Below are 24,362 nucleotides of genomic sequence, written 5' to 3' on the forward strand. Positions count from 1 at the left end.
AGGATTTATCAAGTTCATCAGTTTTATCAAGTAACATTTCCAATTTAGTTTCAACACTTGGAAATTTTTTCTCTATGGCTTCCAACTTTTTCATGACGTCCTCAAGAGAGATTTCAATTTTAGTTTCATTAACAGGTGGTATTCCAACTAGACTCTCAATGATGCAACTAGCTTGTAAAGCAGGAGTACCTAGGAAATTACCCCCCGAAAGTGTATCAAGAACATACCTATTCCAACTAGATATACCAACATAAAAATTCCTAAGTAGGATAATAGTGGAGTGTTTCTTAGTGCACCTATGATGAGCATCACTAATTCTATACCAAGCATCTTTAAAACTTTCTCCACCTTGTTGTTTAAACGAACGAACTTCAACTTCAGGATTACTCATTTTAGCAGTAGTAAATAATGCAAACTAGATGAAGTAAATGAAAGTAACTAATTTTTTTGTGTTTTTGATATAGAGAGCAAGACAATAAATAAAGTAAAGCTAGCAACTAATTTTTTTGTGTTTTTTTTAAGTGTAGCAAACAAAGTAGTAAATAAAATAAAGCAAGACAAAAACAAAGTAAAGAGATTGGGAAGTGGAGACTCCCCTTGCAGCGTGTCTTGATCTCCCCGGCAACGGCGCCAGAAAAAGAGCTGTTGCCGTGGGAGTTGGCAATTTCCGTGGTGTAGCTTTTCTTCAGATCCCCGGCAACGGCGCCAGAAAAAGAGCTTGATGCGTGCAATTAACACACGTCCGTTGGGAACCCCAAGAGGAAGGTGTGATGCAGACAGTAGCAAGTTTCCCCTCAGAAAGAAACCAAGGTTTATCGAACCAGGAGGAGCCAAGAAGCACGTTGAAGGTTGATGGCGGCGGGATGTAGTGCAGCGCAACACCAGGGATTCCGGCGCCAACGTGGAACCTGCACAACACAACCAAAGTACTTTGCCCCAACGAAACAGTGAGGTTGTCAATCTCACCGGCTTGCTGTAACAAAGGATTAACCGTATTGTGTGGAAGATGATTGTTTGCAGAAAACAGTAAAGAACAAGTATTGCAGTAGATTGTATGCGATGTAAAGAATAGGACCGGGGTCCACAGTTCACTAGAGGTGTCTCTCCCATAAGATAAATGGCATGTTGGGTGAACAAATTACAGTCGGGCAATTGACAAATAGAGAGGGCATGACAATGCACATACATGATATGATAAATATAGTGAGATTTAATTGGGCATTACGACAAAGTAGACCACTATCCAGCATGCATCTATGCCTAAATAGTCCACCTTCAGGTTATCATCCGAACCCCTTCTGGTATTAAGTTGCAAACAACAGACAATTGCATTAAGTATGGTGCGTAATGTAATCAATAACTACATCCTCGGACATAGCATCAATGTTTTATCCCTAGTGGCAACAGCACATCCACAACCTTAGAACTTTCTGTCACTGTCCCAGATTTAATGGAGGCATGAACCCACTATCGAGCATAAATACTCCCTCTTGGAGTTAAGAGCAAAAACTTGGCCAGAGCCTCTACTAATAACGGAGAGCATGCAAGATCATAAACAACACATAGGTAATAGATTGATAATCACCATAACATAGTATTCTCTATCCATCGGATCCCGACAAACACAACATATAGCATTACAGATAGATGATCTTGATCATGTTAGGCAGCTCACAAGATCCAACAATGAAGCACATAAGGAGAAGACGACCATCTAGCTACTGCTATGGACCCATAGTCCAGGGGTGAACTACTCACTCATCACTCCGGAGGCGACCATGGCGGTGAAGAGTCGCCCGGGAGATGATTCCCCTCTCCGGCAGGGTGCCGGAGGCGATCTCCTGAATCCCCCAAGATGGGATTGGCGGCGGCGGCGTCTCTGGAAGGTTTTCCGTATCGTGGCTCTCAGTACTGGGGGTTTCGCGACGGAGGCTTTAAGTAGGCGGAAGGGCAACGCAGGGGGCCACACGAGGGCCCCACAAGCTAGGGCCGCGCGGCCAAGGCCAGGGCCACGCCGCCCTAGTGTGGCGGCGCCTCGTGGCCCCACTTCCTTTCCCCCTCGGTCTTCTGGAAGCTTCGTGCAAAAATAGGACCCTGGGCGTTGATTTCGTCCAATTCCGAGAATATTTCCTTACTAGGATTTCTGAAACCAAAAACAGCAGAAAACAGCAACTGGCTCTTCGGCATCTTGTTAATAGGTTAGTGCCGGAAAATGCATAAATACGACATATAATGTGTATAAAACATGTAGATATCATCAATAATGTAGCATGGAACATAAGAAATTATCGATACGTCGGAGACGTATCAGCCTCCACCTACATGGGACCAGCTCCGTCCTAAGGAGGGGCGGTTCCTGCGGTATGTGCAAGGAAGTGCACGAAGTGGCACCTTTGCTTCTCTAACACCTGGGAGACCCAGGCGGATCTGCATTGGTCTTCCACCGTTGTTTCCTGCTCAGGGGCGAATTGGGTGGGTTTTGAAGTTTCCAGATCTAAGGCGGAATCTTCCTTTGGAAGCTCCTGTATCTCAGATCGGATCTTCACGACTGCGTCCTGCTCCGCGGCGGTCGCGTCAGCGTTACTGACCAGAGCGTTCCCGTCGGAATCAACGGTCTCGCCGATGAAGATGTGTATCCCGCCAATCGGGATGATGGAGAGCTTGACGGGGTTTATCCTAGCTGGAATCTAGCACTCGTCCTAAGGGTCGATCGAAAAATTTCCGGCATACAAGACGCGCCCCACGGCGATTGTGTCGCCGATGCCTCCGAAGGTAGAACCCTCTCGGTTCTAGCCTCCAGACGCCGCAGGTCCCACGATGGGCGCCAACTGTCGTTGCCTAATCGACGACACCTCGGAGGAGGGATCCTCACGAGGGGGTGAAGAAGTAGGGGCCATTGGGCGGAGAGTCCTCGGGACGGTGGTACGCGATTTATCCAGCTTCAGATCACCTTCCCGATGGCAAGGCCTACTGCTGCTTGTCTGGAATTATCTGGGCGCTTTCGCGTTGTTACAATAAGTTGTGGTTGTGCCTCTAGGGCTCCCGGGATCCGGCTTATAAAGCCGCACGGATCTAGGGTTTACACGGAGAGTCCTAGCCGGAATACAAGTTGCCTAACTACGGAATATTACATTGTCGTGCACGTCAAGGATCCGCCTTCCATCAATGTCGTACTAGATCCAGATACCTTATGGGCCTCCATGGATCCGGCCTTCTTCGTTGGTCGGTTAAGATCCGGCTCCCTGCTTCTGGGCTGGACTTCATCCATCATGGTCTACAGCAGCTGGGCCGCCCGATGGGCCACATGCCGCACCACCATCTGTGGGCCACCCGGGCTTGCCGGATCTAGGCCATGTCGTTGATATACCCATAAAGTATACCCACAACAGTGGTGGTCTATGAGCGTGGGCCTACGCCAATATCTTCGGGGGGTAGAATCGCAACATTGGCAAGTAGCAGGGGACCTAGAAACATATGTTGTCGTCCCAAATTGAGAAGTTGGATGAGCAGCCGGATTCGGTTGGTACTGAGGAAGAGGGATGGGCCTTCCGCTACTACCGTAAGGAACAACTTCTCAACTTGTGTCGTATTGAGGAGTGCTGGAGACAGAGAGGGAGAGTGCGCTGGTCTTTGCAAGAGGACGCAAATATGGCATACTTACGTGCCATGGCCAACTGCATACATAAAAAATGCTACATTTCCAGCCTGTTTACTGATACGGGGCCTATCTATGACAAGTTATTGATCCAAAAACACATCTATTCCTTCTACAAAGACCTCTCTCCAACGCTCCTAGGATATGTGGCCTTGCGCCTGATGCGCGGGGAGCCCACGCACAAGTCACACCGTAGGAAAACCTCAACCTTGGTCTCACATTTTCCAAACTTGAGTTGGAGTCCATTATCAAAGACATGAAAACTCACACTGCACCGGGACCGGATGGGTTCTCTATATCTTTCTTTCAGAAGTGTTGGCTACTAGTAAAACATGGGGTTTTACACATCCTTAATGACTTCATCATGTGCCGAATTGATTTCGTCAAACTAAATTTTCAGCGTCCTCTCACTCATCCCCAAGGTGCCTAGAGCTGGCAGGATCTCCCAATTTAGACATATCACACTAATCAACGTCACCTTCAAAATCCTATCCGAAGCCTTTTACACAAAGTTAGACCCAATTGTGCATAGGATCATCGACCGGAACCAAACGGCTATTGTCAAAGGACGGTTCATCTTTAATAGGGTGTTAGCACTCCACAAAATCATTCATGAGCTAAAAGACAAGAAGCTAGGGGCATCTTGCTCTCGACTTTGAAAAAAACGTACAACCATGCTAATTGAGACTTTCTGGCAGTGCATCGGATCTCACGGATGGTGTTCGGGGGTCTAACGGCAATATCCATAAGTAGGGAGGTTGGCCCTTTCTTCCGGAACAAACGTTGGGTGCGTCAAGGGGATCCGCTATCCCCAATGTTGTTCAACTTCATCGCGGAAGCGATTTCAATCTTATCTTCTGATTGTGATGCGGGCCACGTTCTAGGCGCGGTGTCGCATCTCTTCCCTGGCGGGATCTCACATATTTAGTACACAGACAACACCTTCATCCTCATGCAATACGGCGAAAAACACATTGCTAACCTAAAGTTCATCCTCGTGTGCTTCGAGGACATGTCGGGGCTCAAAATTTACTACCATAAAAGTGAAGTTGTTGTTATGGGTCAGCCACCTGATCTCCAGCAATGGGTTGCTAACATGCTTAACTGTAAATTAGGTGTGTTTCCTTTTGTTTACTTGTGCTTCCTATCTCTGATCGCAAGCAAACTATTGACCAATGGTTGTTCCTTGTTTGTAAGTTGGGTGTTAAGGTGGAGACCTGGCTGGGGAGGTTCATGTCGTCAGCCTCGGGTGGATGGTTGATACTCTCAACCTTCTGTCTTGCTAACTTGCCCATATTTTCTATCATCTGCACGATCCTCATCTAAGATAGTATTCATGCAAAATTTAACTCATCGCTAAAATGTAAATATCAACTAGCCGGCAGTGTGCCTAACTCGTGAGGCCGGAGGTCTGGGAATTATCAACTCTAAGAAGATGAATAGCTCATTGATGTTGAAATGGGTCTGGAATCTATATCAGGATGATGGCTCCCTTTGGCATAGCTCTTGCGCGCCAAATACACCATTGCCTCTGACATTTTCTCAGGTTCTGGCCACTGGGGCTCCCCATTATGGAAAATTTTACACAAGATCAAGCACTTCTTCAAGTTAGGAGCTAAGCACGAGGTGCGCAGCGGGCAGCGCACCCAGTTCGGGTATGGTTGGTGAACCGGCACGACTCCATTAAACCCGGGGATGGACAAGGTTTCGTGGGATTTGGATCCTTCTAGGTTTACTCTGTCGGATCTATGTATGATGAGCTCTCTCAAGGAGCTTCGGTTGCCCATTTCAGGGAGATTTGGGCAGCAAAGCTCCCCCTCAAAATCCGAATTTTTACTTGGCAGGTTGCGCTGGATCGTTTTCCGTCCAGTGTTCTAGTTGCCTCTCATCATAGCCCAGCCAACGGCCAATGTGTGATGTGCGGTGCTGCTGAGACTACCAATCACATCATGTTTACCTGCTCACCAGATAGACTTATGTGGAGCATTGTCCATCGGTTGCTTGGGTGCAGATGGTCACCTTTGTCTAGTTTTTCGCCATTGTTTCCAGTTTTTTGGGCCGACCTCGGAGTCTACTTTGGGCGCTTTTTGCATCTCAAAGCTGGGCCCTTTGCAATGTCCGCAATAAACATACTTTTGAATCTAAGGTGCTTGTAAATATATGATTCTTTTGCAATTGTGAACTCCAACATCAAAAGCACAAGACAGGGCAAGCCTCTCAGCGCCGGCAAACAACCTAAACATGTTGCACGCGGATATCTCGGCAAATGAAGCTTAGATTTGTTTTATCTTGTTGTCCGGCCTGTTAGGCGAAGGCCAACCCCACTTCATGTATCTTCTATGTTTCAGTCCATCGCTAGTTCGTACTTTGATGTATGAATCTCTTAAACTTGAGGGCTTTAATAATTTAAAGTTGGGCACTCGCTGCCTATCACGCCTGGTGATACGTCTCCAACGTATCTATAATTTCTGATGTTCCATGCTAGTTTTATGACAATACCTACATGTTTTATTCATACTTTATATCGTTTTGATGCATTTTCCGGAACTAACCTATTAACAAGATGCCGAAGTGCCAGTTCCTGTTTTCTGCTGTTTTTGGTTCCAGAAAGGTTGTTCGGGCAATATTCTCGGAATTCGATAAAACAAAGACCAAATATCTTATTTTCCCTGGAAGGGTCCAGAACACCGAAGGAGAGTCGGAGGCGGGCAGCAGGGGGCCCACACCATATGGCGGCGCGGGTGGCCCCCTGGCCGCGCCAGCCTATGGGGAGGGGGCCCCGTGGCCCCTCCGACTCCGCCTCTTCGCCTATAAAGTCCCTCGCGACCTAAAACCTCGATACCAATGGACGAAACTGCAGAAAGACTCCAGGGACGCCGCCGCCATCGCGAAACTCCGTTTCGGGGGACAGAAGTCTCTGTTCCGGCACGCCGCCGGGACGGGGAATTGCCCCCGGAGTCATCTCCATCGACATCACAGCCATCTTCATCACCGTTGCTGTCTCCCATGATGAGGAGGGAGTAGTTCGACCCCGAGGCTGAGGGCTCTACCGGTAGCTATGTGGTTCATCTCTCTCTCCCATGGTGTGATCTATATGAATATGTAGATGTTACTCTTGTCTATTATGCACTCTAGAGGTTACTTTAATATGAACTCCGGATGTTGTGGAGCTTGTTTACTCCAGCTTGAGGTGTGCTTTTGTAGCCCTACACAATGAATGGTGTTTGTTATCCAACAAGAGAGTGTTTGAGAGTAGTACTTATTTGTTCATCTATGTGATCATAGGCTTTGCAATCTAGATGGCATATGCTATTCAAGTGTTTTATTATGTGGACCTTGGAGTTACTGTGACCTCGGTGTAATGGTGACAGTGTGTGCGCCGTGTGTAACTCCCTTATGAATTGTGGTGTGTTAGTACCTCCTATGAATGCTCACGGTGACGGTGTGGGGTGTTTATTAGTACTTGGGAATACGCCTTTGAGGTGTGCTTTTGCACACTTGCCCAATGAATTTGAGTTCTTTATTCAACAGGAGAGTAGTATGATGAAGTGCTTATTTATATTCAATTATGAGTGCCCACTAGTGAAAGTAGGATCCCTAGGCCTTGTTTCTAAGCATTGAAACACCGTTTTCAACAAGTTTTGTTACATGTTCGCTTGCTGCCATTTTTATTTCAGATTGCAATTACTACTTATAATCATCCATATTACTTGTATTTCACTATCTCTTCGCCGAACTAGTGCACCTATACATCTGACAAGTGTATTAGGTGTGTTGGGGACACAAGAGACTTCTTGTATCTTAATTGCAGGGTTGCTTGAGAGGGATATCTCTGACCTCTACCTCCCTGAGTTCGATAAATCTTGGGTGATTCACTTAAGGGAAACTTGCTGCTGTTCTACAAACCTCTGCTCTTGGAGGCCCAACACTATCTACAAGAATAGAAGCGTGCGTAGACATCAAGCTATTTTCTGGCGCCGTTGCCGGGGAGGTAAGGTAAAAGGTATTCACATCCTCCGACTACTAAGCTATTTCCTAGCATTGTTGCCGGTGTGTGAGTGCTCGAAGGTATTTCCTTTAGATCCTGCAATTATATCTTTTTGTTTCTTGTTTTTATTTTCACTAGTTAGGCTTAATGGAAAACAACAAAAAATTAGAGATCTTTATGAAGTTTATCTTGAATTAGGACATGATGTGTTTGAAGAGAGAATTAAAAAACCCATGGAACTTTGTTTGCAAAATAGTTGTAGCAATGTTATTAGCATGAACTCTTTGAACACTATTATTGCTAATGCTATGGAAGAATTTAAGCTTGGGGAGGTCGGTTTTGATGAAAATGATATTTTTAGTCCCCCAAGCATGGAGGAGAAAATTTACTTTGATGATACTTTACCTCCTATATGTGATGATTACAATGATGACTATCATATTTTCAGTCCACCTACTATTGAGGAGAAAATTAATTATGATTACAATATGCCTCCTATATATGATAATTATGGTGATGAGAATAATTATGATAGCTATCTTATTGAATTTGCTCCCACTACAATTAATCGTAATGACTATGCTTATGTGGAGAGTAATAATTTTATGCATGTAGCTCATGATAAGAATGTTTCATGTGATAGTTATATTGTTGAGTTTGTTCATGATGCTACTGAAAGTTATTATGAGAGAGGGAAACATGGTTATATGCATCTTAATAATATTAAGTTTCCCCTCTTTATGTTGAGAATTTTGAAGTTACTCGTGTTTTATCTTCCTATGCTTGTCACTTTGTTCTTCATGAATTTATTTGTGTACAAGATTCCTATGCATAGGAAGTGGGTTAGACTTAAATGTGTTTTGAATTTGCTTCTTGATGCTCTCTTTTACTTCAACTCTTATTTCTTGCGCGAGCATCATTAAAATCACTGAGCCCATCTTAATGGCTATAAAGAAAGCACTTCTTGGAAGATAACCCATGTTTTATTTTGCTACTGTTTTGTTGTGTCTTGGAAGTTTTTACTACTGTAGCAACATCTCCTTATCTTTATTTTATTGCATTGTTGTGCCAAGTGAAGTCTTTGATAGTAGGGTTGATACTAGATTTGGATTACTGTGCAGAAACAGATTTCTTACTGTCACGAAATTGAGCAGCCCCGTCTGTAGGTAACTCATAAAAATCTGCCAATTTACGTGCGTGATTCTCAGATATGTACGAAACTTTCATTCAATTTGAGATTTTTCATCTGAGCCTGTTAAGTGCCCCAGAAAAATTCGTCTTTACGGACTGTTCTGTTTTGACAGATTCTGCCTTTTATTTCGCATTGCCTGTTTTGCTATGTTTGATGGATTTCTTTGTTCCATTAACTTTCAGTAGCTTTGTGCAATGTCCAGAAGTGTTAAGAATGATTATTTCACCTCTGAACATGTGAATTTTTGATTATGCACTAACCCTCTAATGAGTTTGTTTTGAGTTTGGTGTGGAGGAAGTTTTCAAGGATCAAGAGAGGAGGATGATACAATATGATCAAGAAGAGTGAAAAGTCTAAGCTTGGGGATGCCCCCGTGGTTCATCCCTGCATATTTCAAGAAGACTCAAGCATCTAAGCTTGGGGATGCCCAAGGCATCCCCTTCTTCATCGACAACTTATCAGGTCACCTCTAGTGAAACTATATTTTTATTCCGTCACATCTTATGTACTTTACTTGGAGCGTCTGTGTGCTTTTATTTCCATTTTGTTATCTTAGTTCTCTGAATAAATTGGATCATACCTTGTGTGGGAGAGAGACACGCTCCGCTTTCTCATATGAACACTAGTGTTCTTCGCTTTTACTTTTAATGTTCAATGGCGAAAGTTGATTGCTTCACTTATTGCTATTTGGTTGGAAACAGAAAATGCTTCATGTGGTAGTTGGTATATGGTCTTGAATAATTTGATACTTGGCAACTATTTTGCTCAATAGATCATGTTTAAGCTCTTGCATCATGTACTTTGCACCTATTAATGAAGAACTACCATAGAGCTTGTTGAAATTTGGTTTGCATGATTGGTCTCTCTAAAGTCTAGATATTTTCTGGTGAAGTGTTTGAACAACAAGGAAGACAGTGTAGAGTCTTATAATGCTTGCAATATGTTCTTATGTAAGTTTTGTTGTACCGGTTCATACTTGTGTTTGCTTCAAACAACCTTGCTAGCCAAAGCCTTGTACTGAGAGGAAAAACTTCTCGTGCATCCAAAACCTTGAGCCAAAACCTATGCCATTTGTGTCCACGATACCTACCTACTATGTGGTATTTCTCTGCCATTCCAAAGTAAATTACTTGAGTGCTACCTTTAAAATTTCATTCCTTGTCTTTGCAATATATAGCTCATGGGAAAATAGCCTTAAAAACTATTGTGGTATTGAATATGTTGCTATGTATCTTATTTCTTATAAGTTGCTTGTTGAGCGGTAACCATGTTTCTGGGGACGCCATCAACTATTACACTTTTGTTGAATATCATGTGAGTTGCTATGCATGTTCGTCTTGTCTGAAGTAAGGGTGATTTATCATGATCAAATGGTTTGAGTATGCATATTGTTAGAGAAGAACATTGGGCCGCTAACCGAAGCCATGTATCATGGTGGAAGTTTCAGTTTGGACATTAATCCTCAATCTCTTATGAGAATATTATATGTTGTTGAATGCTTATGCATTAAAGAGGAGTCCATTATCTGTTTTCTATGTTGTCCCGGTATGGATGTCCTTAGTTGAGATCTATCAAAAACGAGAAATCAAATGCGATCTATCTCCTTGTACCTTTGTACAGGCGGCATAGAGGTACCCCTTTGTGACACTTGGTTGAAACATATGTTATGCAATGATAATCCATGTAAATCCAAGCTAATTAGGACAAGGTGCGAGCACTATTGGTATTCTATGCATGAGGCTTGCAACTTATAGGATGTCTTATACATAACGCATATGAATTATTACTACCGTTGACAAAATTGTTTCTATGTTTTCAAAATAAAAGCTCTAGCACAAAAATAGTAATCCATGCTTCCCTCTGCGAAGGGCCATTCTTTTACTTTATGTTGAGTCAGTTTATCTACTTCTTTCTATCTTAGAAGCAAACACTTGTGTCAACTGTGTGCATTGATTCTTACATGTTTACTTATTGCACTTGTTATATTGCTTTATGTTGACAACTAACCATGAGATATACATGTTACAAGTTGAAAGCAATTGCTGAAACTTAATCATCCTTTGTGTTTCTTCAATGCCTTTTACTTTGAATCTATTGCTTTATGAGTTAACTCTTATGCAAGACTTATTGATGCTTGTCTTGAAAGTACTATTCCTGAAAAGTCTTTGCCATATGATTCAGTTGTTTAATCATTATCTTTACCATTGCTTTGAATCACTTCATTCATCTCATATGCTTTACAATAGTATTGATCCAGATCATGTTGGTAGCATGTCACTTAAGAAATTATTATTTTTATCATTTACCTACTCGAGGGCGAGTAGGAACTAAGCTTAGGGATGCTTGATACGTCTCCAACGTATCTATAATTTATGATGTTCCATGCTAGTTTTATGACAATACCTACATGTTTTATTCATACTTTATATCGTTTTGATGCATTTTCTGGAACTAACCTATTAACAAGATGCCGAAGTGCCAGTTCCTGTTTTCTGCTGTTTTTGGTTCCAGAAAGGCTGTTCGGGCAATATTCTTGGAATTCGACGAAACAAAGACCAAATATCTTATTTTCCCCGGAATGGTCCAGAACACCGAAGGAGAGTCGGAGGCGGGCAGCAGGGGGCCCACACCATATGGCGGCGCGGGTGGCCCCCTGGCCGCGCCAGCCTATGGGGAGGGGGCCCCGTGGCCCCTCCGACTCTGCCTCTTCGCCTATAAAGTCCCTCGCGACCTAAAACCTCGATGCCAATGGACGAAACTGCAGAAAGACTCCAGGGACGCCGCCGCCATCGCGAAACTCCATTTCGGGGGATAGAAGTCTCTGTTCCGGGACGCCGCCGGGACGGGGAATTGCCCCCGGAGTCATCTCCATCGACATCAGCGCCATCTTCATCGCCGTTGCTGTCTCCCATGATGAGGAGAGAGTAGTTCTCCCCCGAGGCTGAGGGCTCTACCGGTAGCTATGTGGTTCATCTCTCTCTCCCATGGTGTGATCTATATGAATATGTAGATGTTACTCTTGTCTATTATGCACTCTAGAGGTTACTTTAATATGAACTCCGGATGTTGTGGAGCTTGTTTACTCCGGCTTGAGGTGTGCTTTTGTAGCCCTACACAATGAATGGTGTTTGTTATCCAACAAGAGAGTGTTTGAGAGTAGTACTTATTTGTTCATCTATGTGATCATAGGCTTTGCAATCTAGATGTCATATGCTATTCAAGTGTTTTATTATGTGAACCTTGGAATTACTGTGACCTCGGTGTAATGGTGACAGTGTGTGCGCCGTGTGTAACTCCCTTATGAATTGTGGTGTGTTAGTACCTCCTATGAATGCTCACGGTGACGGTGTGGGGTGTTTATTAGTACTTGGGAATACGCCTTTGAGGTGTGCTTTTGCACACTTGCCCAATGAATTTGATTTCTTTATTCAACAGGAGAGTAGTATGATGAAGTGCTTATTTATATTTAATTATGATTGCAATGTTGAGAGTGTCCACTAGTGAAAGTAGGATCCCTAGGCCTTGTTTCTAAGTATTGAAATACCGTTTTCAACAAGTTCTGTTACATGTTCGCTTGCTGCCATTTTTATTTCAGATTGCAATTACTACTTATAATCATCCATATTACTTGTATTTCAGTATCTCTTCGCCGAACTAGTGCACCTATACATCTGACAAGTGTATTAGGTGTGTTGGGGACACAAGAGAATTCTTGTATCTTAATTGCAGGGTTGCTTGAGAGGGATATCTCTAACCTCTACCTCCCTGAGTTCAATAAACCTTGGGTGATTCACTTAAGGGAAACTTGCTGCTGTTCTACAAACCTCTGCTCTTGGAGGCCCAACACTGTCTACAAGAATAGAAGCGTTCGTAGACATCACCTGGGCATGGGCAGCCCGGTTGAAAGAGCAAAGTCTAAACCCCGTGTTTTGTGTGTTTGATGACAACACTTGAGTTATCTCACCGTGTGCCTTGAGTATCATTGCTAGATTTGCAAGTGCACGGTGACCTCGCTGGACACGTCAAGATCGGAGGACTGAAGCGTAGTTATAGGTTTTCTGGTTTTGTGTGTGTATCGCGAGGTGACATGGCTGGAGAGAAAAAGGGGAGAAAACCAGTTTTAGCCAGGCCGGTACTACCGGTACCTATAGCGGTAGTACCGCTACCCCTATAGGTACCGCCCCACGGTACCGCTCTGAGTTATGCGCTGGAATTGTCCCACAGTACGAGTTGCGGTACCTCTGCGGCACCTGGAGCGGTAGTACCGCCCACGGTACCGCCCAGGTACCGTAACTAGTTACGGCAGTACCGCTCTGGTACCGCTCCGGTACCGCTTTGGATCCAGTAAGGTTTGGACCCCATTGCGGTACCTCGAGCGGTACCTCTAGCGGTAGTACCGCTCTGCGTCCACGTGGACCAGATCTGGGGAATTCGAACTCAGAGCGGTAGTACCGCTTCCCAAAAGCGGTAGTACCGCTTAGACGAAAACTGGACATAACGGTTGGATTTGGAGGAGCCTATATAAGGGCCCCTTCTTCCCCAACTCGTTTTTAGCTCTTCTCTCTCTCTCCTCCATTGTTGCTGAGCTCAAACTGAGTGGATCTCCCTCCCTACCCAATCAATCTTGCTCATACTTTGAGGAGTGGTGGAGGAGACCCCGATCTATCGTTCTACCGAGAGAAATGTCACCAATTCGTGGTAGTCCTTAGTGGATCTTGGTGGTAGAGTTCCTATGGTGGAATCTTGGAAGAAGTGCATCCATGGAGGCTAACTTGGTGTTGTACTAGCTCCATGGGTTGTTGGGAGCCTCCTTGTGGTGTGGAGCTCGCCCCAACCTTGTGAAGGAATCATCGCCTCGACCGGTGCCTTAGTGGAGAAGGGGGAGCACCTTCGTGGAGCTCTCTCGAGGAAGAAGGTGAGGCCTTCCTTCGTGGTGTGGCCGTCTAGCCTCTTGTGTGAGGCTAGCACCTCCTCAACGCAGACGTACTCCCTTTTGTGGGAGGAACTGCGGGAAACAAACCTCGCCTCGTCTCCGCGCCCTCCGGTTGTCCCGCTCCTTACTCTTACTATCTTGTGTGATTCCTTTGCTTGTTGTACTTGTCTAGGATCATTGTAGGAACACCGCCATCGCTAAAGCTATCACCTTTACCTTCTGTTGCACTAAAAATTGAAAAAACCTAAAACTTGACGTAGCAACCATTCACCCCCCCCTCTTGTTCGCTACGATCCATTCACTGGTCCGACAAACCCGGGCCTAGGCCTAGAAATGTTGGCCCGATAGCCGAGCCGGGCCTAGGTACCCTGAAAACTGCGTTTAACAAAGCGACCCTACCCGGCGGGCTTTCCGAGTATTTGGCCGGGCCTAGCCAGGCTCGGGCCTGTTTTTCCAAAGTTGGGCGTTTCTCTGCCCGGCCAGAGGCCCGCCTGACACATGACCAGGTATACTGCCTATTATCTAAAAATAAGTATGGTAGAGTGCATTATCTATTAGTGGCATCCCTAGTAATAAATGGGAATTAATTTTGGTAGAACATTGTGTTGCTAAGGGAAGACAAATGGTACAATGGAGAAAATAACCTTATTTTAGGCTTCTCTTATTTCTAAGATATCATCATTTTGCTAAGGTAAAGCAACCTTCTCTTTCTTCATTCTCGTCCAACTAAGCAAAAAATTCAATGCGACACCCGTAAGGAAAGCTTGACGACACCGTGGTATACATGCACTCTAGAAAACCTTTAAAATAAGAATTGATATCCGGTCAAAATATCACAATAGATCTTGATCATGTTCCAATCAATTGGTTGAATCGATGCATCATATCCACAAATAACATGCTTGATTGTATGCTTTTGATAGGATGTGATGTGTATGATTTTTGAGAAACTTTCTTCCAAGAAATAATCCTTAAATATTTGTACACAGTCAAACACTCTTCGAACAACAACACAAATATTATATCAAACTATATATAAGGGAGTGACTAATTCTTAATCAATTGAAAATTAAGTTAAATTTTTAGTGTGATGTCATTGAATCTCATGTGCAACTCATGAATAGCACAAAATACAAAGCAAATCAACGATCCAACACAGTTTTCTCGGTTGCAATCCATGTCACAACTCATGATTATCATGAATAATGAAACAATCTAGCAAGTTTGGGAAGCTTTTCTTAGTTGCAACTCATATGCAAGTAGTAAAATCTTAGTTGTAACCACATGTGAAAGTGAGAATATCTGAGATTCAACCCATGTTACATATCATGGCTAGCATGAATCACAATGCAGTCTACCGGTTTGAGAGTCAACTGAGAATTAATTCAAAACTATACACACATATAACACTATTCGTACGACTTTAACAATAAGAGTTTGGAAATGCTAGAGCAAATGATAAATGTGATCTACACATAAAATTTTGATTATAAACATGATATAAAACAGAAGATCAATACTATGCAAATAAAAAGTTTATGTATCTTATCTCATATGGGTTAGTTTTGGACCACCTCAAAAGGAATAAGTTGGCAGTACATTCCACTGAATTCCGTGTGCAAGTCAAACACTAATGTTAGTTAGGCATGTGCAGTGTTAAATAAGGCACACATTCTCTAGTTCTCCACGTCACTTAGAGAAGGCAATAAATATAAGTGGTGAATGCATCACCTCTTGTTGCTACTGCTAGCAATTAACATAACTAATCAAATTTTAATAGAAAATTGTATTGCTAAAGGAGAACAGATATGGTGTGATGGAGAAAATAAGTTTTTCTTATTTCATATAAGCTAAGTAAAGACAACCTTCTCTTTCTTTTCTCTCCTCCAACTAAGCAAAAAAATTAAAGTGGCAACCGTAAGGAAAGACCAACATCATCCTATTGTACAGACCCTTTAATGATTTGATTGTGTCATAAATTGCGTAACATATCCCTAACTTCTACACAATCCTTTTCTATTGAAGTTGTGCAAATGAGCGTGGAATAAATTATGTGCAAAGATAACATCACCATTGAGAACGCTCCGGATTTGTCTCTAATTGTTCTGGAACATTTTAAAATTTTCTCTCAAAACTAGCAACAAAAGTAAACAAAGGATCACTAAAAGTGATAGCACATCAAAGAAAACTGAGAAATATACAATTTAGCTAAGGCGCGAGTTCACTTAGTACTCCAGCCAACCCTAAATATCTATCGCGGACACTACATTTTGCCTAAATCTACGATAAGTATGTAGGACCGAAAGGAGTAATGAATAATTTATCGCTGTTCTACCTAATCTAAGATGTGTGATCGATATAACTTTTTTTCTTTTCAAAATACCATGTTTTCATAGAAGGTGGATTTTTGTTTTATAGAAAGCGGATTTTTTTCATAGAAGGAAGAATTTTAAGTACAAACTCATTGTAAACAATGAGTATTGTACAAACTCCACACCAGGCTCGTCCAAAGACAGACACCAATGACATAAAACTACAAAGCAAGAAGAGCTTGTCCAAAGCTAAGCAACATCGCCACGGCTCGACTGACGTTGGTTACCTCCAAAGATCAACAACTTCTGCTAAACTTTCCTTGTCAATGCACCATACACCCTTGATACCTAAAAGGAGGTGGCAAGTGGATGGCGGAACTTGGTCGATTCTGAGGAAGGCACCATCTTGAACTCACGGGCGACAACGTACATTGGGCCTTTGATGCTCAAACTTGTACAACAGTGAACATCGGAGGGTGCAACATAGGATCTCCAAGCCATGTCTCCAAACGCAATGCTCCCAACATAGAAATGACGTTGAGGACGCTGCCACTGCGCTGATCCAACTCTGGATCTAGGGCTTTTACCCGGAAACAATACCCACCCAAGTGTGAGGTAAAGAGATGTCGACACACCTTAGCGGCACGTCCAAAGAGGAAATGACACCCACAAGTGTGAGGGCCGCCGTCACTAACAAAACCATCCATATAGTCCACTCCGCCGCCGTCGCAGCACCTTGCCGTCGTAGCCCCACGTCGCGGTCCACCCTAGACCAGCACGGGCGGGAGCACACAGCCCGGACTCCATCACCTCCACGGCACCCACGACCACGATCGATATATCTTCACCTAGGTGAATGTACGTTCTAGCTGCTAGAAAAAACAATCCGCTTTCTTCCAAGATTCATAAGATGACAGACCATCTCAACAAAACTCCCGTGTCAAGAAGCAACCAGCACCAAACACCAACCAGTACCGCCGATGGTGGCGGCTAGTGATATTGCGGATTGGCGGGCCCGTCACGCCGACACCACCACGGACGAACGAACCGTGTCGTGTTGACCCTGTCATAGAGCAAGACATCGGAGGCGAAGAGAAAACAAATGAAATGGTGCTTTGACACTTTCCGCATCGGTGCCGATAGAATATTGTGATGTTTCTACTCTTCGCTAGCTGCTTTAGGGTATGGTATCTCTCTTTACGAGATTCTTATACTAGTTGGAAGTATCTAGATCCGGAACACCTGTTTATTTTATTTTTATTGAATTTATTAATAATCCTGATAAGAACCGATCGAAGACAGTTTCAACCAATTCATAAACTGTGTTAACACGTCAAGCTAACCACCAACAGTCCATCACCCTTACAGAAAACAAAATACTTAACAATCATCTCTCTGTAGTCTGTATACATGTTCAACACTGTTACATGCATCTCTCTGTAGTCCATCACCCTTACCCGCAAAAAAAAACACAATGTTCCTAGTCTCCAATACACCTACTGCTACATGAGTACATCCACATGTTCAAAACATAATAATTTAGTTAATGAACATGCGCCGAAGGCACCCTAATTGTGGAACTCGTGTGAATGGCTAAAGGGGAGGGGAGCAACTACCTTGGCACCAATATACACACGCTCATGATACTGATTAGTGTATTTACTTCATTTGAAATTAACTGACCCAACTTTGTTTACATATACACACAGATGTCTATGTCCATTTTAGTGTATAGATACATACATATCTAGATAAAGTTGAGTTAATCAATATTTCGGATAAATAGATTAGTGCATGTTGGCATAATTTGAAGACTGGACCAATCTAAACCCACATCATAGGCATGGAGGGACAACTTTTGGGTCTATGCATGAAACTTTGAAAAGGGGGGTGGAAGGAGGGGGAGGTGGAGAGAAAGACATGTGTGTGGTGTAGATAATCCGCATTGTCTATAAAACTGTGTGAACCATCTGACCTTACCTACATCCACTTTTGCCTAAATGGTCATTTTGTGGAGCTAATCTAATAATTTAAGTACTTTAACCCACAAGAACTGCTCCTTTCCCCTCCCTAGTTACAACCTTTTATTTCACTTCCATCGATGGTGTGGGTGTGCTTGTCCTAAACTAATTGAATCACTTTTATCCAGATAAGCATGTATTTGGACACTTAAATGTGTCTAGATACATATGTGTCTAGACAAAATTGAGCCAATTAATTTGGGATGAGGGAGTACATTATTGCGTCTTACATAAAGCACAAGTTTATTACATCAAGCACATGCATTTTTATCACAGGTCCATGAGACGATCACCTGGATATCTGGAAGGAGCAACTATGTGAATTGCCCACATCGTTTTCTCTCTCGGCATTCAAGAGACCCATGAGTTAGATATAACGTCGGCAGTGGATATACCATGATTATTCGGACACTGTAAAGAAATACTCTAATTTCTAGCTAGCTTATCAAATGGCATGATGCCTGAATTTTTCCTTAACGAAAGGCTATTACATCAAGCACATTACCACAGTTTTAGCATCTGTATAAAATCGTTTATCAGCAGGCAATTAAGCACATGTAGGCAGACTTTTAGCCATCTACTAATCGTCATAGCAGATTGTATGACAAAGGCGAGCACAAGTACATCATCCAGCTCACATCTAGAGATGGCAACACTCGTTCTTAATCAGGTCGAGCTCTACTGGACCCATGCCCGAACCGCAATCAAGGCATCAAGCACAGGTCTTATTCAGACACATATCATATGTAACCCAACCCAACGAACACCCATCGGACATCTCACATTTCTTGATTTTATGTCACCTGATATTCGTGGAACACAGACTATCTCGCCTGAGTTTGAGATACAAGACTACAATGCTGAACACCAGAAACGAGAACAATAAGTAACGGCAAAAAAGTTGTGATGCAAAATGTTACAATCTCTGACTTCAAAACACATTACAATAGTACTAGTACTTACTAATTATTATTTTTTGATCATTGATATCTTTACTACATCATAATTGACTTCAAATGAACTAAAACACCATGAAGCACAAATAGCAACAGGCACTGTTATCCCAAACTGTCTCACACACGTCTAAGAAAAACAAACGTTTCAGAAGAGCGCGAAAAAGATCATGGCAGAAAGTCAGAAATACCATCATTTCCATGGTTGTATCCTAACCAGGTTGGAGTAAAAAGGTGTCACAAAGGCGACAACGGATGGTACACAGGAACTGCACTGCATGCTCTCCTGGAGAGTTATATACAGGAAGGGACATCATGCCAAGTTACCGACTCTTGCGCAAAACAACTCAGGCCAGTCCTAGATCGCAGCAGGAGTCTATGAAGGCTGTGGGGTTTCATCAAGGCGGAACATGTTGATCTCTTGCTGCTTGAAGTATCTCCTGTCTTCCTCGTCCACGAGGACCAGGTTGAGGTAGTACTTGACACTGAACTTGTTGTTTATGTTGCGGTAAGTTGGGGTTAGCTCATATGGCGTCAAGAATAGCCTTACCGGAATAGATTCTCCTGTAAAAATGATTTTTAAGTTAACCTCAGCACCAAGTAAGGGGAACCTCTTTAATCATAAATATATATGAGTTCATGATAGGCACCGGACACTAGTTAAGGTTTCTATGTCTCCACTTTAATGATTTGGAGCTAACCAAGTGGTCAGCAGGTAGTTTTTGACTGGGCAGTTAGCAAAACTGGATAGGAACAGTGGGAAAATGTGTAATGTACCTCTAACTGGGGCACCATCCATCAGCTCAAATTTCGCAAGTGTCTCAGTCTCAACATATGTGTTAGGACCTGATCCTGTTGATTCCCGACGCCGAATCTCAAGCTCCATGTTTTTTATCTTTATCCTGACTAGAAGAAAATAGATCTTTCCAACAATCACATCCTTAAGATGGTACCTGCACCAGGTAATGTTTCGCATGCAAGATGATCAGTACTCTGAGCATGCAAAACGGGTGACAGGCAAAACATACTACAACACTGTCATATGGTACTGAACTTACTTGCTTTTGCTGTACTCGAACTCAATATGCAAGCAATCTTCAATTCCAACTTCCATCTGAAAAGCAACGATCAATTTCAAGGACCAAAGACCATGGTCTGATACATGTAACTCTAGCATAATTAGCAACATAAATGATGCAAGAACCCAACAAGGATGTCGGGAAGTGACTACCATTGCCACTATTAGATGCTGCATTGATCAAAGTAGATCGACTAAGTACTCAAGCAACCAGGTTGATTAACACCGCAAAGGCATGGGGACGCAAGCTTTTAGTAGATAATTTTTTTAATCAAAATGGAGAACATGAACATCAGAACCAGGGGCGGATGAAGGACAAAAGTTAATGGGAGCAGCGGCATGGGGGCTTCCCTATGGGTCCCACAAGCCCTCGCCGTCTATCGTGCCCATACGTTAACAAATAAACAAATGCTAGAAGTTGCACTTGAGAGATCAGTAGAATGAAAAATTGACAGACCACGATGTTTTACATATGCACGGTGTAAGATGTAAATTTGTTATGGATCGTACTTAAATTCAGTAAAATTGTAAATTGTAGATATATAGTGCTCCAAGAAGTAGTAGTACCACTAAAAAATAATCTTAGGTAACACATGAAGTGGATTATTAGAGTTGCTAGCGTTATGGCTTTTAGTAGAAAAATAAGTTTTCCAGATTTTAGTACAAATACAAGTATACATAGTATTGTTTCTTTTCTACAAAGATAAATTACCTCGACAGAGGGGTTCATAATGTTTAACACCTTGAACAAAAAATCATTTACACTCCAGGTTATTAATGTATCCTAGACAATATTATGTGCATACCTTCCTAGAAGAAAGAACAATTTATAAGGAGGTAACTGGATTGTGAGGACAACCTGCCTAGTACTACTAGCTAGCGGTTGCACTGAAAAATCCCCAAGCCAGTAATTTGGATTAGAAGTCAAGTGATTAAATAGACAATTGGCACCATTGTTTCTAGTATGGAAAATAAGAATAACTGGGGTATTTTGAAAGAAGCCAACAAGATAGAGCATAGCTAAGCTTGCAGTATGGATCTTCCGCATCTATGAGAGGAGAGAAATTGAGCGGCATGTAACCTCTTCGTGCCTTGTACTAGCTTGCTACGATTAGGACAGTCCAGGTGTGGCAATGGGCCTTAATATTTTATTTTATTTTATTTTATTTTTGCGAACAGGCTAGAAGTGTGAAACTGTGGGCCTCTAGGTTGGGTAGAGTGGATGCCTTACACAAAATACTAGAATTCTCTAGTGCAAAATACAGAAATTTACTTGGGGGACTGCTTGCACGCTAGTATAACCATTTCCCCCCTTCTTTTTTTGGTATTCATTGCTGCCTGCAAGCACTTTGTTTTGAGAAAGATCAAACCCATCGTAAAGATACCAAGTGATCACTGTGACTCCAAGAATGAAGCTGAACTGGTGATATCATCATCTTCAGTATTTCACCAGGTAAGCTAGAAAGATCTGAACCCCTTCCTCTCTTTCAGAGATTAATATTACTAGTTCTATTTTGTCATTTCTAAATGGCGCATCAAAATAATTTGAACAAGCAACACCATCATACTATGAATCGATAAGTAGACCATGACCAAACCATAATTGATCAATTTCACAAGTACAACATAGTTCAACAAACCTTACAAATACAGTTACTATCATAATCTTTTAGAACAAGTTGAGCCATCCAGTTACTAGGACTAACCTTGATACTGTTGTTGATTGAAGGAAGAGGAGAATAGTTTCTTACCTGAAAATATGAAAATAAACTTAACTAAAATAATCCACAGAGAACATGAAGTACTAAAACCTAAAATGCATTTTCATGGATCAACTGAAGAGCATATAAGAAAAGGTCACATTTACAATTTTTCTAAGATAACCAGAATTAGATAATCAGATGATGATGGTCCAAGTTGGACCTTCCAAAGTTAAGCTGACTGCCACACATAGAAGATCGATGGGACAAAGTCTATACTTACACAGAAATCCCGACTTTCGACAATATTGCCAACATAGTTTCTACCAACCGTTACTTTCAGGATGTACCTGCAAGTATAAGAGAATAATCAGTATGCGGTCCAGTCTTCATAGATAGTCCAGCACGCAAAGCTGTTCTTATTATGAAGTTTGCAAAGCATAATACAAGTTTTTTTGGTATTTCTTTCTTACCTCAGTCTGACATTTGTTCCATTGTATGACTCATATGGCATTTCAACAGTAGAAAACTCAAATGGATATGTCTTACGTTCATATATTTCACCAGGAACATCTAACTCACGCACTGCACATATAGAAAACAGCACTTCAGGTGACGAAATGGGGCTTACATGTAAATAACAAGCTAACTTAAAAAGAGTGGCTGTAAGCTATAAGTAATTTGAGGATCACATGAATACACATTGGTCGCTTCATTAATGGTATTATGAGCAGAATATACTAGACAGTAACACGACAATTAGAAATTTCGTTCAGAAGACGCAACATCACAGTTAACTTCCGCGACAGTGTTTTTAGGAGTTGTTGACAATGTGACTAATGGTTTAGCAAAATCAGAAGTGTGCTAGCAAAAGAGAAGGAAATGAACGGACAACAAGAATTTTGTAAGGTACATGGATATCACTCAAAAAGGTTATTGCCTATCGATCATACAGTACTATGTTTAAGATGGACTTCAAGAGAGAACCTACCCAATGAAGTGAAGTCATAGAAGTTTCCTCTGTCGAAATACAACTCTGTAATAAAAATGATCACAGAAAATAATGTCAGTACTCGATACGTAGAAAGACCTAAAGTATTAAAGTGAGACTAGCAGTAGATCAGTGCTCAGGAGCAACTTTTTTGCAGTTTCTCCAGCAATCCCATACTTTGTCATGCCAATGAAATTTTAAGATAACATTTGCAGCACTTACAAACAGATAGTGACAAGGTAAATTACAAAGAGAGTAATGCAATACTACAGCATTTATGTTCACAAGTCACAACTGATAGCAGCAAGGAAGCATTTGGGGGGAGTAGCATAGCATGTAGCTTTACCTATCTGACCCAGCAGCTCAATCTTAACACCCATGTGCTCAATCCTTTTACCCGGAACAGGTGCTATCGACACCTGCAAACCATTTAATCACGACTCCATGCCAATAATCGAGCGCACACACTAGAGCAAACACACAGAAGGCAAGGAACACCACTGGCAGTACCTCCCCGGCTATCGTCTCCAGGCTCTGGAACGCCGGCACCATCGCCGTCTTCCCATTATCCTTCTTGACCGGCACCTGCAAGAAAGAAGCACAACGACAACAGTGAGTCCTAGAACCCAAGGACCACTCGTGGAACGGGACGCAAACACGAAGTGCGTGCAGCTGAAGGGAGCGCCGCACCTGCTTCCGGCTCCTCTCATCGGAGAAGGTGACGAAGATGTCGCAGGGAGGCTTGAAGGCGCCGATGATGTAATTCTGGACCGAAACAGCAGGAATCAGAGTGGGATCTAGCGCGATCTCAGGAGGTAGAGATGCCAATTCGGAGGGGAACGAATAAAGAAAGTACTAGCAGGTGGTCAAGATCGGACATGATCGCGGTTTTTACCATGGTGGCGTCGGAGAAGAAACCAAGACGGGGGCGACGCGGAGGAGGTGGACGAGGATGGTGTCCGTCGCCGGAGGGGGGGAGATCGCCGGCGTCTCTGACGGAGGGACTTGTTGCAGCTGGACGTCAACTGCCGGGTCGGGGTTCAGGTGAGAGAGAGTTCCATGGGCTGGCTTCTACTGGGCTGGGTATGGGACCTGTGATGCATTTTGGACCGTCCATCTGGTAGATCAGAACAAATCCAAGCCATTCACTGGATCAGCCGGGAGGATCCAAGGTACTGACGAGGTGGCCCAGTCGACACGATAATATTGATGCTTGTGATCATGTTGTGACAGTTTTTTTTAGGGTATTCATTGTGTGACCTTGTTTGTCAAATTTATTTTACATTTGTGTTACTTGTACAAAACCTGGGCATTACGAGTAATTTGATTGTTGTTCTACAAAAAAAAAAAGAGTAACTGCCTTCTTGAAAGGAAAAAAAAAAGTGAGTAGCTTGAAAATGCATTATATTCAAATCCATGTTCTGGCTTCTGGGCATGACATTTTCCCCAAGGTATCAAGATCTTGTCCCAAGAGATCAAAATGACCAAAACAACTGAACAATTTTTTTTTTTTGAAGGAAACAACTGAACATTTCGGGC

General features: G+C 42.7%; 1 protein-coding gene across 1 annotated transcript; it reads right to left on the reverse strand.

Moving 5' to 3' along the window:
* Window positions 1-19,002: 19,002 nt before the first annotated feature.
* Window positions 19,003-23,886, reverse strand: LOC127295356 (vacuolar protein sorting-associated protein 26A). Its single transcript, XM_051325297.2, has 11 exons — window positions 23,719-23,886; window positions 23,514-23,588; window positions 23,334-23,408; window positions 23,170-23,242; window positions 22,824-22,868; window positions 22,306-22,417; window positions 22,116-22,182; window positions 21,839-21,883; window positions 20,113-20,168; window positions 19,832-20,007; window positions 19,003-19,618 (listed from the first exon to the last, which is right to left on the reverse strand). The coding sequence occupies exons 1-11, from the start codon at window positions 23,719-23,721 to the stop codon at window positions 19,431-19,433; spliced, it is 915 nt and encodes a 304-aa protein (XP_051181257.1). The 5' UTR covers window positions 23,722-23,886; the 3' UTR covers window positions 19,003-19,430.
* Window positions 23,887-24,362: the final 476 nt, after the last annotated feature.

The sequence above is a fragment of the Lolium perenne genome, chromosome 4 (genome assembly GCF_019359855.2).
Source record: "Lolium perenne isolate Kyuss_39 chromosome 4, Kyuss_2.0, whole genome shotgun sequence".
In the NCBI taxonomy this organism is placed as follows: domain Eukaryota; kingdom Viridiplantae; phylum Streptophyta; class Magnoliopsida; order Poales; family Poaceae; genus Lolium; species Lolium perenne.

What these genes read in the sequence shown, in the direction of transcription:
- LOC127295356 (XM_051325297.2), bottom strand. An exon ending in ATGAGAGGAGCCGGAAGCAG is followed by an intron (nt 23,409 to 23,513) that starts GTGCGGCGCTCC and finishes TCTTTCTTGCAG; the next exon opens with GTGCCGGTCAAGAAGGATAA. An exon ending in TGAGCTGCTGGGTCAGATAG is followed by an intron (nt 22,869 to 23,169) that starts GTAAAGCTACAT and finishes TTTTTATTACAG; the next exon opens with AGTTGTATTTCGACAGAGGA.